Below are 19,094 nucleotides of genomic sequence, written 5' to 3' on the forward strand. Positions count from 1 at the left end.
TGTTCCCTAGGTTCTAGACTGGATATTTAACTTCAAACATTGTTGCATGTTAACAGATTCTAAGTCTGACAAGCATACTAGTAATGTAAAGTGAAAAGTTTTATGGCAATGACAAAGTTAAAAAGCAGATTATCTTTCAATAAATGGTTTTACATGTGAAATGTGGTGTAAACCTTTACTCTTCCTAGTGCACAAAGTTTCAACTTCAAAGCAATTATCATGTTGTATACATCGGTAAAGAATGCTAAAATTTTTCTCCAGGCTAGCGTCTTATGTTATTTTTCTCGGAGCCAGCGGGCGCACGCGGCTGCCTGCTGTGCGAGTCATTATCTGTCTCTTTGTTGGCGCGCGCCGTTATTGGGATTAGGAGACCTAACTTCTACAAATTCACCTCCTCGAGAGGGCCCTGCTCTGTTTGAATCCCGCCAGTTCTGATGCAATTCAGGTCTGTCGTTACGATCACATCGTCTGTCGTCATGTCGGTAGTTCCTGTAGTTTCTTTCTTGTCGGTTAAGTGGTGGAGAATTTCTCCCTGAATCGTACTGCGCGCTGAACTGTTGCGTCTGAAGTTATTCTGTCTCCCTTGATAGTATTTATTTTGGTTCCCATATTGTCTGTTTCTCTTATTGTCTCTGTGATAGTCATTACCATGGAGAGGTGATCTTTCCCTGTAGTTATTACTACTCTGCCAACGGTTGTCGTACGGGTGGTGTCTATTTTGGTCACGATTTGCGTTGTAAGAATAGACCAGTCGTGTCCGGTTATTGTTTCTGTCGTCACGGAATTGTGACGGATGTGACCTGTAATTGTTGGGTCCTTGTTTTCGCGTTCCGCGATTATCAGTGTCAATTTCTAGTTCTTGTAACAGTCCCTGAAAAGCTTCAATGTCGTCTTTGCAACGTCCTGCTAAAATAATATGCCATAAATGTTCAGGTAATTTGATTAAGCAAATGCGGATGAGTTCTGAGGGGCTGTATGGGTTTGACAGGTACTGATTCTTGTGCAACATGTCTTCAAAATATTTCACAAGACTGGAGAATTCAGATTGTTCGAAATGTTTCATCATTATGATACCATGTTTTACTCGGTCTTGTGTGGCTTGAGACCAATATGCTGAGAGGAAGGCATGGTAAAATTCTCCTTCACTGTGGCAATCGTGAATGACCGATCGCATTCTTACAGCTGGTTCATTCTCTAAGTAGCCACACATAAATTCTAATCTGTGTTCCAACGACCAGTTGGGAGGAAAACAATGAGAGAATTGATGGAGCCATGCTTGTGGATGAATGTCGTTGCCAGAATTCTTAAATGTTTTGAATTTACGTGTAGTAATGAACAGCTTATAGTCAAAATCATCATGTCGGCGAGTCGCATATCGGTCATTGTTAGGTCGTGTCGGCCGTTCCATCTCAAAATTCGATGCACATTGCCAATTTCTTTCATAACTTCCGAAATGCCCTGTGTTATTATTTTGCGGCTTCTCCGTGTTTCTAAGTCCCTCTTCCCGTGTTGGAGCGCGAGTGTCCTCTGAAATATGTAATTCTTGTATCACCTGCATCAACTGATCTTGTACTTCCCGGATTTCTCTTTTGTACTGTGTATTGATTTGATTTTGATTTTGTTTGAATTTTCTTATTTGTTCATACTCTTCTGTGTCAGTGAAGGCTACGGGTCTTGTGTCATTCAGATCATCATCTACCTTTGTAGATAAGTTAGTGACCTGATCCGAAAGTTCGGCTACTTTCTCCGATAGTGTACTTATTTCTTCAGTGTCTTTTTCTGAACCAAGTTTCAGAGTATCTACTGTGTCCTTAAAGTTTTCCTGAGTTTTTGCAAGTTGCGTAACCGAATCGGTAGATGCAACTGAGTCAAATTTAGCTTGCAAGGTCTCATGATTTTCATGAACAATAATTTGCAGTTCTTTTATGGCTGCTTCGTGATTCTGTAATGCATTTTCATGCCGCGAAAAAATAGGTTGAAAATGCTCACAAATTTGTGTTTTTACGTCATTACAGACTTTTTGACATTTCGATTCAATGTTATGTAACTCAGTAGTTAAATCTTCACGTGTTTGTTCAAGTGTTTGTTCCAATGAGTCTAACTTTTTAAGATTTTGTTCCACTGTGTCTAACTTTTGAAGCTTTTGCTGTGTTTGTCTCTGATTTTGTTCCATTCTGTCTAACTGTTGCTGTGTTTGTCTCTGATGTTGTTCCATTGTGTCTAACTTTTCAAGCTTTTGTCCCATTTGTTGCATTAATTGTAATAACAATGCACTGGTGTCTGAAACATGTTCCTCAGTGCTTTTCGGCAGTGAAGTTGCACCGGCAACATTCACATTTTGACAAGTGGAAAATGTGTCTTGACTCATTTGAGAAAACGGTGGGAACCCAAAACCTGAGTCTGCAGTATTTGCAATATTGTGTTCTGTCATTCCCGATTCCTGAGGCGAGCTGTTGCCGACCAATCGATCGATAACGCTTCCCTGTTCACTACCTGTTTCACTGTCCACGCCATTGTTTGCCGCCCGCTCCATTTCCCTATGCACAGTTACCAAATTACTACTTTGAATGTCTGTTAATTCAATACTCTGCGGCGCTAACACACTGCTTTCGTCTTCACTGTCATTTCTCAGTCTACTTTGGAGCCTAGTATTACGTTTTTCACACGCCATTACTGTCACAATATTTCACACGACAACACAGAAAAGCACAATTTGAAGAGCAAAAATAAGAGAACACATTAACATAACACTGAAAATAATATCTAGTTAATTGCAGCTGCGAAATACTTTGTGCAAATCTACATGCATGCCACAACTGTTTTACTGTACAACAATGAAAAACTACAACTACAAAGGAAATTCTCTCTATAATTACCCGCTAGCAATAAACAATAGCTACACTAATTACACAAACTACAAGAAAAAAATCAGAAGATTCCAGTGAGGTATCCTAGGCTAAGGGTCGACATATGAAACGTCCCCTTTGAACAGTTATACACGACTGTCCTTAAACTGACACACAATATTTTTAGCGCAACGCAATCTGACATTCAAAAATCCCTACAAAAGAATGGCCCTGACTAACATTAAACTATACCTTTCACAAATCACTAAATCACTTACCTCACAATAATCTTCGTTTCTCCCACTACTGCAATACAGCAAGCGCCACTACTGCCAGCTAAATAAAAGATTCAAACTATGGAAGGCACTAACTACTGATAGGGAAAGTTAGCAAATGAAAGATATTAATAGAGAACAAACAATGTATTTACCTTGATATCATCATATATAAATATAGCAGTTCATGACAAATTTCAAAACTCCGCCATCTCTCTCCCCACATCCACCACTGCTGGCAGCTCACCTCCAACTGCGCAACGCTACGCGCTGTTCACAGACAGCTGCCTAACACTACAATGGCGAGTATTACAACAATGCAAAGCAGCCACAGACTGCACAGAGCACAGCCAGTCATTTTCATACAGAGGTGGCGTTACCAATAAAAAAAAACCTAAACAGCCTACAAAAACCTAAACAACCTACTTACACTATTTAGGGCCAACTGGTAGGTCCTATAAAGTACGTTAGAAAGAACATAGCGATGCTTTCCGGCTTAATAATTTCGAGAAGTCAGCTGCAGCCAAGCATATTTGGGAAACGGGACACCCCATGTTGGGAATAGATCAGGACCTCGTTATTTTACATAGACAGGACAAAGGTAAAAAGCTGGATCTACTAGAACAGCTGGAAATAACGATGCATGGCGTGGATAATCAGAACAAACTGAATGAACAGCTAACTGCTGATACAAATAACTTTTTCAGACATTTCACTTGTTTCTTTTAGTAACTACATTTTTAGCAATTGGCAGGATACCATCATTTCATGAGGTCCTTGGAACATGTATACGTTATCTGTTTGTATAGACATCTCTGTGACTTCCTTGTTTATTTGTGCGTGAGCTCAGTCACGTTTCAGTGTCGTCTTTGGCTACGTGGTGTGTGGTATCAATGAAGACACACGTACGGTTTACGACGATAGAGGAGAGAGCCATGTGGTTAGATGTTGAACACCATAGGCGACACCATTTTAGAGTTTGTTATATTTTGATGACTATGTGGAGATGCACCTTGGAAGACACGGCTGCAACAAGGGAAGCAGCCACCATGTTTTAATTTTATTATCAATTTTATTGTGCCTGGTGCATGTTCCATTTTAGCGAGTTTTAACAGGTTCTTTTACTTTTTATTATTCTGATGATGGAATCTTGACTTCCGAAACGCGTCAATCTTAGTGTTTTACACTATAAACAAGTGGTTGAGCCGATATATTTCTTAACATTGACATTCACAACCACGACCTCTCATCCAGTATGGATAAAATCAAAGATCAGTGATGCAGTTAAGCATGCTCCAGTTATTTAGGTCTCCTAAAGCTTGCCTTATGTCTTCGGCTTCTGACGTCGGCCTTACGTGGGTAAGTGTGGCACATTTTAATGTTATGTTCACCACATTGACACGTATCACTTTGGCTAAGATCAAAGCTGTTCAGGTGTGTAGGGTAAGGGCCAAAGCCCATCAGGAAGTGTATTATAAAACGACTTGCGTCAGTGTGTCTGAGCCTCAACCGTTACCAGATGTTCGGGAAGAAGCAGAAAACCAGACGGCCGTTGTCAGATTTTCCCCATCCATTTTGGCATATCTCAAGCTTCCAAAGTTTTAATTGGTGTTTTTATATAATATACTCCCCTGTTGTCTCATATACCTTCTCCAGTCTTGCCCTTTTGAGCCAGTATGCTGCTGCTCTGTGTCTAATGGTTATGTCAATAGGCTGCGTCGTAATTACAACGCATAAGGATTCCACGGACGCGGTGCCAAATGCCCCTGACATTCGGAGCCGTACACCTGCAGTGCAGTGTCTGCAATGGTAGTGTGAAGTGAGTTGAGTTTATTGCGGTGAGTTTATGCACTAGTCTTCTCGCTTTCTTCAGTTGTAGGTCTTATGTGCTCGTTGAAGGTCAGTCGTTCGTTGAGGTGTGTCCCTAGGTATCTTGTTATTATCTTCCTCTAAGTGCAAGTGTCGTTCAGCGTAATGATGGGGTTTCTCTGCCACGCCTCCTTGATCAGTAAATATATTCTCTTGTTTGCCGCATTTGTGAGACTGTTATGGTTGTACAAGCCACTTATTTTTATAAGGAGTCGTGTAGCATTGGTCTCGAATTGCAACCTCGAGTTTGTAGTTAGTACTATTAGTAATTAGTCAGCATACCCTTCACCCTATGATCTTCGTCCAGATTGTTTACGAGCGGTTCTATGGCAATAACCCAGAAAATCGGCCAACATATTGAGTTTTGTGCGCATCCTTTTGTTGTTTTCTCGATAACGTTTTTTGTTCCTGCTTGCCATTGCGCGATCCTGCCTTTGCAGTAGCCAAATAAGCTATTGTATAAGATTGTTGGTGTCTGCAGCTCTCGTAGCCTTGCAAACAAGGCAGGCCACCAGAGATTGTCGGAGGCGCCTGCTATATCTATTGCTGTTGCCAACCCGCGTCTTTATTGTGTGTCCTGTATTATTTCCAGCACGTGGTTAAGTGCATCGTCTATAGAACTTTTTGTTCTACATCCATTCTGATATGGGTTAAGGGCTAAGAGCGCTCTGTGTCACTGTAGTCGATTACACGGGAGCCTCTCCTACACCTTAGCCAAACTGTTCAAGAGGAAGGTGAGCCCGTAAGCCTATGGGTTTGTTGGGTCCCGGCCGTATGATTTTTTGAGGATTACTACGTTCACTGTTTTCCACATCGCAGGGACCTTACCTTGCAGCTGGGCTTTATTCAGCAACTCCAATAAAAAGTGGATGACGTGTGCAACAGTATTTTTAGCGTTTCTGAGTAATCCATGTGGACCGAGAGTAATCTTATTCGTCAACTGTTTTATTGCTAACGCTGCCTTTTCTGCGCAAATGGGAAAGAAAGGAGCGGGGCCATCTGTGTAGGTGTCCTCCGTTTGTCTTCTTTAGTCTGCGTGGTGTTCTGCCCCTTGTAGTAGAGGCGTCTGTGCACCTAAGAGGTGACAGTACTATCGGGGTCTTTATCTTATCTGTTAGAAGTTTAGATGGTTCCCCTCATGTATTGTTTTGTAGCTGAATTTTGACAAACCTGTTTCAGTGATCCTGTCTGGTCTCTAATAACTTGTTTTTATATCTTTACTTTGCATTGCAATATAGTTCCAATCTTACCTGCCTATCTTGTGCTGTTTTTGCTTTTTGGTAATATTTTCTTTTGTCTGCAGCGTCTTTCTTTAGTTTTGTTAACTCAGTGGACCAGGGGAGTAAAACTGTGTGTTTTCGCCAAAGCGCGGATGAATGCTTGTAAATAGTGAAGACCAAGTATGACGAAGAGAATAAAGACGGAGGAAAGTTGAGAAACTATTTTGTAGGGAGCACATTGTGGTCATGTGGGAGCGATCTAGATGCTTGTAAAACAATAAACTGGTAGCCAATATCGCAGGAATTCTTTTTATTCCATAATTACCGTTTCGGCGAAACTAAAGCCACCATCATCATGTGTCCTAAGATCCGATGATGGCGGCTTTAGTTTCACCTAAACCGGTAATCATGTAATAAAAAGAATTTCTGTGATCTTGGCTACCAGTTTATTGTTTTAAAAGTTGAGAAAGTAATACAAGATGTACAACAATATCCTATATATACGCGAAGATGTAGATAGCGACACTTGGCGGATGTGTTGGCCCACCAAGTACATCACCGAAACGGTATACTATTATCACTTAGCCTGTGCTCATTGCGGACCAAATAAATGTACAGAGAAAATGGCTGAACTTGTAAATTTTAACACGTTAAAGAGAATAACAGATAAGATAATGAATTGCGATGAGACTCGGGGTTCAAAGTGGCCAACTGCGCGAAATGTGGTCGTATGCAGAGCATAAGAACTTATGGTGTACTAGAGTTTGTGTGCACAGACCTCTATGGCCCCCTGCCAAAGACCTTCGTTAATTTCGCCTATATATTAGAAGTGCTGGAAAGCTTTTCCAAGTTCATTTATATTTGATAAGAAAGGCAATAGCTAAAGCTGTTCTTAACAAACTTGCATACAACTACTCTGTGCATATCGGCAAAGCAAGAGCGATTTTGTCCAATTTTAGATTAGATTAGATTAGATTAATTATTCATTCCATAGACCCATAAAAGAGGGAATCCTCCTGGGTGTGGAACATGTCTGATAAACACATTACAAAAATGTAACTAGGAAAACTTGAGTTTCATTAACTTTAATGATCCTCAGTCAATAAACAGTAAAATTATGTACATGAATTAAATTTAAACTTCTAATATTTATAGGTTTAATACTTACATCTGCTTTCATTAAATCCATCATTCAGACATTTTCTAGTTTCTTAGCTATTACAACCAAGTATTGTCAAAAATTAAAGTAAGTTATTCATGTCAGTGATTCTCAGTTAAGAACATTCAAATTATGTACACTATTTAAAATTAAACTTCCACTATTTACAGACTTAAGACTTACATCTGCTTTCCATACATCCATCATTCACACAGTGGGTAGTTACTTGGCTGTTACAACCAATTATTGTCAAAAATTAAAGTATAATAAATTTTCATTGTAATGGTCTACTGCACTTGTTGAGAAACTCATGGATGGAACAGAAGGAGCAGGCCACCAAAAATTCTTTTAAATTATGTTTAAATTGTGCCTTGTCTGAAACTAAACTCTTAATGCTTGCTGGTAACTTATTGAAAATATGCGTTGCTGAATACTGGACTCCTTTCTGGGCAAGAGTAAGTGATTTTGAATCTTTATGTACATTGTTCTTATTCCTAGTATCGATTCTGTGTACTAAGGAATTAGTTGGAAAAAGAGGTGTATTATTTACAACAAACTTCATTAAGGAATAAATATACTGAGAAAATGTGGTTAATATGCCCAATTCTTTGAATAGGTTTCGACATGATGTTCTTGGATTTACACTACTCATTACTCTTATTATACGCTTCTGTACTCTAACTTTTTATCTATTTGTGGATGGCTTGGCCGAATGTATTGCCACCATAATCATAGGGCGTGGGGCAAATACATAAGCGATTTTGAAAAGATTATGAATGCTTTGACGCACGAATCTATAGGATTTATTCCAGAAGAAATCTTATTACACCATAAGACTAAGAGATTGATGGAAGAGATAATCGATCTCCCTTCGCGAGTTAGTACTGACACTGACGAGAAGAAATAACTTTTACGAAAGGTAATGAAAAAGAAGCAGAGCGCGAATACGGCGTCATGACGTGAAAGCGTGGTTTGCTTGTTCAAATGTGTGTGAAATCTTATGGGATATAACTGCTAAGGTCGTCAGCCCTAAGCTTACATACTACTTAACCTAAATTATCCTAAGGACAAACACACACACCCATGCCCGAGGGAGGACTCGAACCTCCGCCGGGATCAGCTGCACAGTCCATGACTGCAGCGCCTTAGACCGCTCGGCTAATCCCTCGAGACCATGGTTGGCTAAATTTACTATTGGCAACCTCGTTCTCGTTAAGGCGAGCGAAAAATCAAGGGAGACTGATAATGCGATTTCAAAGTTTAAGTTCATTTTAATGCATCATTTAAGATTGACAGTATAGCTCACACTAACGCTTACTGTTTAGGTTTCTCTAATTCTTGCAAGCTGAGAGGTATACGTAGCATTGTGTACTTGAACTTGTATGAGTCAAGAACTGATTAATCTGAAAAAGAATTTCCATTAAAAACTTAATTATTAGTTTAATTTTGAAAATTTATTCCAAAGTTTTTCTTGAACTAGAGAGATGTGCAAAACGTATATCGAGAAATTTAGCTTACAGAGTAGGTGTTCTGAAAGCAATTGAAATGAAAGTTAAGTCCAAGCCATGACCATTGTGTATAAACATCACTCTCGTACATGTATCATTTGTAATTCTGTAAATAATATCGTGTAAAAATTTTTTTTTAGCATGAACTATCTAAGTGAATACCTATGCACTCAGACAACGTACAAGTGTGAAGTCTGTGTATGTGTGTGAATATGGACAAGTGATGAGTTATCCACAGTAACAGAAATATAAGGACTGCCTGCGACTGCCGGGGATTGAGTTTTCAAAGAATGCAAGGCAAGTGGACGTTCTGTAATGCCACAGCGCATGCAGGTAGAGAGATCAGGCGTTCCGCTGTGGCACACGCAACGATGCCATGTCTGTAGTGAGCCGGCTGCTGGCTATTAGAATACTGCGGCGTTCTTTGTACAAATGGCGTTCAAAAAGTTTTCCACTGTCGTCTCTAATTTTTTTATGTTTTTCAGGAGGAGAATGAAATTTTTTGTGATCATACTTGGAACACTTAGCTATACATTGAGCCTACTCAGTGTAGCCTCCATCAGCTGTGACTCATCTGCCCAACGTTCATTCCATGGTGTAAATGCACTTTGGTAAAATTCTGGGGATTGACTTTTACACCATCGCTTGACACAGGAAATAAGGTCTTTCTCACTATCAAATGTGTTACCATGCAGGTGGGCCTTCAGACGACCAAAGAGGTAAAAATCAGACGGAGCCAAGTCCGGAATGTAGGGAGGATGAGGAACAATTTTCCAACCCATTTCCTGATTTTCTCCTGCCTCATAAGGAGTGCATGCGGTTTGGAATTGTCATGGTGTAGTATGCTGAGCTGATCCTGAAGCTGTGATCTGTGGGTCTTGATGGCATGTCGCAGCTTGTCTAGTGACAAACAGTAACGTTCCCGGTTAATTGTGGAGCCAGGTTCCAAAAAGTCAATGAAAATGACACCACACTGATCCCAGATGAAGGAGGCCATCACCTTTCGTCCTCCTGTCAGTGAAAGCCTTGGTTTCTTGGAATCCGGATGACGCCTCGCCATGGATTGGGTTTTGCTCTAAGGTTCGGACAAAAACAACCATGTTTCATCCTGGGCAATGACGCAGTAAAAACACAGTTTCCACTCTTCAGTAAAGGTCTTCATGAGACCCTCGCACACATTCTCCCTCATCGGTTTCATTTCTCTTGTCAATAATCTGGGCATCCAACGTGCACAGATTTTTTCTGTATCCTAGTGACTGTACCAGTGATACTACATTACCCAATGACAAACGAGTCATTTCAGCAAGCTGTCGTGTCATCACACATCTGTCAATTTGGATCATTTGATCAGTCGTCACTTTATTCACATCACTCACTGCCGTCGATAGTCTACCGCATCGAGGATTGTCCAGTAGACAGAAATCACCTTCTCTAAGCCTCTGCAACCACCCCTGGATACTGCTACAATCCACTGTGTCCACGCCATAAACAGGGAGCAACTTCCTGTGAATCGATGTGGCAGATTCATCGCCGGTCTTGAAGAGGAACTCCATCACCGACCGTTGTCGCACCCTGACATCTACTTCACGGTACATTATGGCTCACCTGTAAGTAAAAGAAAATACTTTTATACCGCAACTTATAGCTAAATGTTCCAAGTATGTTCACAAAAGATTTCATTCTCCTCCTGCAAAAAAAAAAAAAAAAAAAAAAAAAAAAAAAAAAAAAAAAAAAAATTTAGAGACGTCTGTGCAAAAGTTTTTGAACGTACTTTGTAAGTACGCGTGTGGAACGCGACGTCTGTCTTTTCAGTGTAACCAGCGTAAACTTCGTTGCAAGCTTTTAACTTTTATCTTGATGCTTGTTTGCAACGCATGTACTCTCATAATTAGAAATGCAGTCTGTTAGTGATTGTGATATTTATGAAAAACTATGTAAAGTAAACACTGCAAGTAGTGATTTCTTATCTTCTTACTCATTCTTTTGTGTATCTTTAACTATATTACTTATGTTTTCTTGAACGATACCGACTTGAAATTTTGATTTCAAACGTAATGAATTTTTGAAAGATACAAGATGCTGTTAAAATATGTTATGATACACTATGATGTTTCGAGCTATAATGCCACCGTGTTTTCATGCTAAATACGTTCCTGAACTTAATTGTGATAATTAATGGGAAGCTTAATGAGCGATTAACAAAATTTATGTAGACAATACTGAATGCATTTGCGCATCTGCGTTTCCGTTTGTATTTCCTTAGACATTCACTGATAATGTTTCCATTCAGGAGAAACCTCGCGAAATGTGGGGCACATGTAGCACCGAAAATGCAGATAAAATACCTTCTCCAGTATCCAGAATTTTTCAGCGTTTAATATCCGTTATTAACTTGTACTGTTCTGCTAATTCTGAATCTGTAAGCTATGCCACGGAAACTATGTTTAATACGTTGTTGTTGTTGTTGTGGTGGTGGTGGTCTTCTGTCCAGAGACTGGTTTGATGCAGCTCTCCTTGCTACTCTGTCCTGTGCAAGCTTCTTCATCTCCCAGTACCTACTGCAACCTACATCCTTCTGAATCTGCTTGGTGTATTCATCTCTTGGTCTCCCTCTACGATTTTTACCCTCCACGCTGCCCTCCAATACTAAATTGGCGATCCCTTGATGCCTCAGAATATGCCCTACCAACCGATCCCTTCTTCTAGTCAAGTTGTGCCACAAATTTCTCTTCTCCTCAATTCTATTCAATACCCCCTCATTAGTTATGTAATCTACCCATCTAATCTTCAGCATTCTTCTGTAGCACCACATTTCGAAAGCTTCTATTTTCTTCTTGTCTAAACTATTTATCGTCCTAATAGATGTAATAGTCTATTTATTTCCGACTATATGTAACTGGTTGTAATTATAATGTAAATATTGTAAATTGCTGAGTAATAGCCAAGGGAACTTCATGTAATGTATCGACAGCAACGAAAAAATGACAGTGGCTGTGCCATTGTTTATCTCTACGTGTGGACAAATCTTCTCCCTCATAGGATCGTTCAACGTAGTCTTTTCACCTATCCGCTCTTTCCTCTACATTTAATAATGGAATTCCTGTGGCACTCTTAATGTTACCACCCTTCCTTTTAAGCACCAAAGGTTGTTTTGACGTTCCTATATGCTGAGTCAGTTCTTCCGACAGTCATTTCTTTTTCGATTTCTTCACAAATGACCGTATGACAAATTTGAAGAAATCGAAAAAGAAGTGATTATCCGAAGGACTGACTCAGCATATAGGAAAGTCAAAACAACCTTCAGTGAAATAAAAAGCAGGGGTAGTAACACTTTTAAATGCAGAGGAGAGAGCGGACAGGTGGAAATAGTAGGCTGGGGGCTCTATGAGAGGGGAATATTTGTCTGATGTGATAGAAGAAGGAACAATAGTCGCGTTAGAAGAGATAGGGGATCCAGTATTTCAATCACAATTTAAGAGACCTTTGCAGGACTTAAGATCAAATAAGGGAGAAGGGATAGATAACATTCCATCCGAATTTCTAAAATCATTCGGGGAAGTTCCAACAAAGCGACTATTCATGTTGGTGTATATAATGTATGAGTCTGACGACATACCATCTGACTTTCGGAAAAATTTCATCCCATAATTCCTAAGACTGCAAGTGTGACAAATATCGCACAATCTGCTTACCAGCTCATGCATCCAAGAGACTTACCAGAATAGTATACAACAGAATGGAAAAGAAAACCGAGGATGTGTTAGATGACGATCAGTCTGGCTTTAGGAAAGGTAAAGGCACCAGAGAGGCCATTCTGACGTTGCGGTTAATAGTGGAAGCAAGACTAAAGAAAAATCAAGACACATTCATAGGACTTGTCGACCTGGAAAAAGCGTCCGTCAACGTAAATAGGTGCAAAATGCTCGAAATTCTGAGAAAAGTAGGGTTAAGCTATAGGGAAAGACGGATAATATAATATATATACAAGAGCTAAGAGGGAATAATAAACTTGTAAGACCAAGAACGAAGTTCTAGGATTAAAAAGGGTACAAGACAGGGATGTGGCCTTTACCCCCCTACTGTTCAATCTATATATCTAAGAAGAAATTATGGAAATAAAAGAAAGGTTCAGGACTGGAATTAAAATTCAAGGTGAAAGGATATAAATAACACGATTTGCTGATGTCGTTGATATCCTGAGTGAAAATAAGGAAGAATTAGATGATCTGCTGATTGGAATTAACAGTCTATTGAGTGCAGAATACGGATTGAACATGAATCGAAGAAAAACAAAAGCAAGGGGAAGTAGCATAAATGAGAAATGCGAGAAACTTAACATCAGGATTGATGGTAACGAAGTAGATGAAGTTAAGGAACTCTGTTACATAGATAGCAAAATAACCAATGACAGGTGTAGTAAGAAGGACGTCAACATCAAAAGCAGACTGACAAAAACGGGCATTCCTAGCCATGAGAAGTCTACTAGTATCACACACAGGCCTCAATTTGAGGAATTAATTTTTGAAAATGTACGTTTGGAGAACAGCATTGTGTGGTAGTGAATCATGGTCTGTTGCAAAATCGCTACAGAGGAGAATCGAAGCATTTGTGATGTAGTGCCACAGACGAATGTTGAAAATTAGGTGGAGTGATAAAGTAAACATTGAGGAGGTTCTCCGCACAATCAGAGAGGAAATGAACATGGGGGAAACACTGACAACGAGAAGGGACAGGATGATTGCACATCTGTTAAGACATCAGGGAATGACTTCCATGATACTAGACTGAGCTGTAGATTGAAAAAAATTGTAAAGTAAGACAGACCTTGTCTGAATGTTCTGAAAAGCTAATCATTTGCATATCACAGCATCTTCTCCCTGTCGGTTAAATTTCGCGTCTGTAGCACGTCATCTTCGTAGTGTAGTAATTTTAATGGCCAGTAGTGTATATTCTATGAGCAAATTCTGCTTTCGTACGCTCTGTAAGATCGTGAAGAAAGAAAGTGAATATTGCGCTTCTACAGAACTCTCATGAATTGTGTTGTTCACCAGTATCTCGTCTGTATTCTTCGTCAGGACTCATGAAGGTCGTCGACCTGGGACTGGTCCCTGGCTACTGGCGAGACTTCCTACAGCTGGTGTCACTCGGCGTATCGCATCTCTCACGTCTGTTGGTTCCCCTAGCATTCGAACACATGGTAAGTGGCACTTTTTTCCCTCTTTTGAGCTGTGTTGTACATAGGAGAAGTGAGAAAGTGACGCACTCTGCCTCGCGTTAACTGCTCCGTTCACAGAGTCTCCTTCCTGTTTAATTTGGCTCTCACTTTTGCTATCTTTATCTCTCTGGGTGTAATGTTCACTCTTCACAAGAGTTCTGACCCGCCCCTATATTGGACGTTCTTATGGAGTTGTTAGACAAAGTGTGCAAGCTCTCTTTTTCTCCTTAATTCTCAGAACTTCCCCAACAGATCTCGGAAACTACTTGTCATTCCAACTTCGCGACGAGCTGCCACAAACCAGTCAGAACGCTGGTGGCTCAAAAAAAGGTATGTGTTATGGCTGTTGAGTTTCACTTCCAAAACCGTGTACTGTGAATAAAATTCTGGGACGTAAATCTCACAAATTTACCTGCTACCATTGAAATTCCTTTATAACGGAGACATAATTTTAAGGCAGCTAAAGGGTGCAACACACACATATAGGAGTTTAAGCACATCCTAGGTAGGATCACCTTCGTACGAGAGCCAAACAGTCTCTACTATTAAATGATATCCCACACTCAATAAAATTGTGCGCTGCTGAATACCTCTCAGTCATATACGGTACTCCATCACTTCTCTTGGAATAATACGGTACTTTCAATCTGAAGCCTGTCGAATGTTCCGAGATGATGAAGCTTACAAACACACGAGGTCCAGCAAAAAAGGCGAAACCTTGTGCCTCCTGTCCTTGACGCATGTGTTATCAACAGTTGCATCAAGTTAAAAACCAGCCGCGACAAGGACCCTCTGCAATAACGTTCGCCCGCTTTTTAAATCTATGAAACGATAGAACATGCCTAACTATGTCTTTCTCATTCGCACTGATATGATTCACAAGTAGGAGACCATTTATTGCAGAGAAGCCAATGTTTCTTCAGGTTTGTTCAGTAGGAATCTGGTTATAACTGTCGTAGGGTTTGCCATAAGTTTTTTCGCGTGGCGGTGTCGACGCTAAAAATGACGACCATGCGTGTCACGTAAGTTCAGACCCGGTTCCGTAAAATTACTTCTGTGCAAAGCTAACGATTACTTAGTTTTTACATCTCGAACTTAACGGCTCGCTATAACGGCTCAATCGCTTCCGTACTACTTTTCACGTGCCCCTTGTCGATGCCTCTAAAGACTGGATGAGAACGCAGCCGATCTCACCTCCTGGCTCTCTACCTCCCAAATTGTCTGCGCGACACGACAACACCCCAGCCGCCAATAAAGACGCGGAACAGTAGTGAAAACTGTGAGGTAAAACTCATCAGCTTCCGCATGAGACGTCAAAGAATACTTGTGATGAAAACACGGTTCTCCAGTAACCAAGCTAAATATTTAACGAATACGCTAAGAACAAAGAAAGTTTCTACGAGACTCACTTATACCCCGATTTCTCGCTTTTCGTGAGCGTTCGTCATATTAGCTGGGCTTTCTGAGTGCGTCTCTACTCCTAATCCACAGTTTCATTATATGTGATGTTTCCTCCTGTGATTATTTAACACTACCAGCACAGATTCTCCCACGAACACCCACTGAATGATATTGGTCTTAAGACAGTTGTAAATCTGTTGTGTGTTATGCACATCTGACTTCTGACAGTACTGTACACGAAATGATAAATGACACACTGTGATAAGTGGCTTAGAGTAACATATCGTGTCGTCTGTAAAGTGTGTTACTCCCTAAAGTGTCATGTACGGGCCACCTTGCGTCTTTTGTGAAGAGAATTACGGTGTTAATAGTGCAATGTGTTGATAAGATTGTGAGTAAATTAGTTCTTTTTCCGCCAATGATGTCGGATTTTGCTGGATAATGTGAGAGATTGTCTCCAAGCGCTGTGGCATAACACCAGAGGTTGCGAAATGATACATGTTGTTTTGGATAAATTGCAGTGCTTTTCATAATTTCTGGATAGAGTCTCTTTAACACTGTTGTTAAAAATATCCTGTTTTTATTCATTTTCATTCGGTTCGCGTCTTCTGTGAGTTAAAAATTTTGTGAGTATCTGTGCGTGGGTTACATTCCCGTGCTTTTACGACTATCAGTCATCTGCACAACTCACCGAAAGATGAGTTTTCACTAATTGTTACTTTATTTCAGTTTAAATATGTTGTAGTGGATTTTAGTTTACCCTAAAAGCAACGTCATGAATGGCAAATGTGGATGTTACGTAGACTAGTTAGTATGGAAGAAATACGTCAGCACTGTGGTTTGACAGCTCACTGAGCGGAGAAGACAGTACAGTGTCAGATGGGGCTCTCCCGTGAGTTTTAGATTATGAAATCGAGACCAGAAAGTTGTGCAACAGAGAACATTTGTGCCCTTCAGGCAGAATTATAAATGGCGTACTTTGAAACAGATAGGTGGAAGGTGGTGCGACGGATTTTTTACGTGCGTGCGTGCGATACACCAATTGCGACGGATTATACGTTGCTGCTGCTGCAATGCAATTTCTTTTATAATTTTTGTTCACCTACATCTTTACAGTGGTAGATCTTTGCACGTAAACTCCTGAGTGCAGCTACTTACGAGATCACAGAAAAGCAGTGTTGAGGAAACTGTAACCTCATAGCTACACGCCGGAGACCGCTATAAGTAAAATTTGCTGAAAATTGTCTATGTACTTTAAAGAAATGATTCGGAAAGGGGATGTCACTCGTACTTTAAATATGAAGTTCAAATTTAAACCTTTATCGCCGTTAAGCAAGATCATCAGCCCACATTCAAGTTTCTGCTCACAGTTATCACCATACCTAAAACAGCCAGAACTTTTACTTTCCCAAATTCCGAAACCAATTACTTGTAACACAGTAAATGATCGGCCAATTACTTCTGCACACGATATTCAGTGGTTGTCTTTAGTTAAAGTTTATGCTCGCCGTAAAATACTCAGTACCGCCACGCTATATAATTCAAAGTTCACTCGCGATTTTCGTCGGAACGAATTATCACAACACTCTAAAGTTTTCATAAACAGTTTCTGGTCACAACCAAATGCCATTAACACTGGACCATAACGCGGAAGTCATCCCAAGACTTCATCTTACACATAATGCGAAAAGTCACATCCAGCATAACCGCCTCCAATCAAAGCTAGCTCGCGACTCTCCTCCCACTCTTCCACACTCAAAAACTCTATCTCCTCGCTAGGCGCCCAACCGTCTCGCTTCTCATTGGCTGTCAGCACTTACGACCAATGAGAACTCACTTCTAGGGCGCGGCTCACGCCAAAATCTAGCAAGCACCTACCACTTCTTTAGGCTCATTGACGTCATCAAATTAAGTAACACAAAACTCTCTAATTAAATAAACAAAACAAAATGAACTATAAGCTTTACTCTACATCTGGAAATTTATTATGTAGTCGTGAATGTTCTGGCTGTCGTATACATAAGCATACATACTTGAACATATGACATTCACTAGTAGGGGAACCACTAGTGGATTCGTTCCCACGTTACAGAGTTGGACACTTGCCAGTTCCTGTAGAGAATTAGACGAATGATTTTTAATAATGCCGAACGTCCCACATACTCTCACGCACGCATTCTCATTCACACGCACCCTAACACACAATACCCATATTTACTTAGAATTCTTGAAATTATTATTATAGAAAAGTCACAGAGGTTTTCTGAAACTAAAAACTTTCCAGATTTGTATATGAACACTGAAAGTGTTGTCAGATCATCGTACATAGTCACTGAAGGTGAACTATTACATCACTGTATTTATTTAAATTATTGACTGTCGGAAAATTAGGTTTTTTTTATGAAATTTTACTAACTTCCAAAATACAACTATTTTTGATCTCAGACTTTGACATATTGTTTGTTTTCACAACAGAAGGATGCACATCAAATATGACGTTCCTCAGGTTATTCCTTTATTAGTTATTAATATTTGTAGTTTCGTATAATGTAAGTGGCCTGCCAGCGCTACTCCACTGACCAGGCAAAAGGAGAAAACCTCATGGATCACATTTCAGGCTGCAGTCTGCAATAGATTTTACATGTTACCTGAAATAGGAGAAGAGACTCGACCAGCTTTTGAGCTTAATGAAGTACAGCAGATTTGTAGGGACGACTGTAATGCTAAAGCTGTAGGAAAATCACATAGAAAGAGTCTTGTTGGAAAGGAGGACAGTCATGGGAGGGATGCTGGCCAATTGCTGCAGGAAAAAATATGTGTAGAAAACAAGTTCAGAAGCGTCGTAAAACCTAGCACCAAGTTTAGTCAGGTGGTAGAGAAGAGATGGACCTCGTCCAGAGACTTTGATGGAGAGTATCAGGACTGATAGTAGAAGAAGCAATAGACACCCTGACTAGCAACTTGGAATATAGTATTAACGGTGACCAGAAGGAAATATGAGCAGCTACAGCCTACTGGTATGGTGTTTGTGGAAGTCTTACAGCGCCATGACTAGCCCTGGCTTAATACGACTGTTAGCGGTGTAAACAAAGTGATGTGCGAATTGCTTTTGGCTAAATGGTTCAAATGGCTCTAAGCACTGTGGGACTTAACATCTATGGTCATCAGTCCCCTTTTTTTTTATAAAGCAAAAAATAAAGAACCAACAAAACTGCTTATATATATATATATATATATATATATATATATATATATATATATATATATATATATATAAAAGCAGTTTTGTTGGTTATATATATCAATTTGCGAACAGTCATAGTTAATCAAGCCTGAAAAACTAAAATAGAATGAAGACACCATCGAAGATAGTAAACATAAATAACATGAAAATAAAGCCACCACTTCGTAGTTAGGCTTTCCAGCGACTGATAAGGATTGTTCAATATATGATCGTTTGCAGTTCGTTCTGACCTCATCTACCACTGCCTGGAACATTTCAGCTACGCGGCGGGCTGTGAAAGGCACTCTAGAGGTAGTTTGAGAAGCATTGTCGACACCTGGTATGCCCGAAAATAGCATGATGTCTTTCTTGCCAGAA

At 40.0% G+C, this 19,094-nt stretch overlaps 1 protein-coding gene across 1 annotated transcript in view; it reads left to right on the forward strand.

The window, feature by feature from the left end:
• Nucleotides 1–19,094, forward strand: part of LOC126458166 (uncharacterized) — a 189,411-nt gene that overhangs the window by 47,626 nt on the left and 122,691 nt on the right. Inside the window, exon 4 of the mRNA XM_050095034.1 lies at nt 13,953–14,074. Coding sequence (XP_049950991.1) covers nt 13,953–14,074 — 122 coding nt within the window. The remainder of the gene's footprint in view (nt 1–13,952; nt 14,075–19,094) is intronic.

This window comes from Schistocerca serialis, chromosome 2, assembly GCF_023864345.2.
Source record: "Schistocerca serialis cubense isolate TAMUIC-IGC-003099 chromosome 2, iqSchSeri2.2, whole genome shotgun sequence".
NCBI lineage: Eukaryota > Metazoa > Arthropoda > Insecta > Orthoptera > Acrididae > Schistocerca > Schistocerca serialis.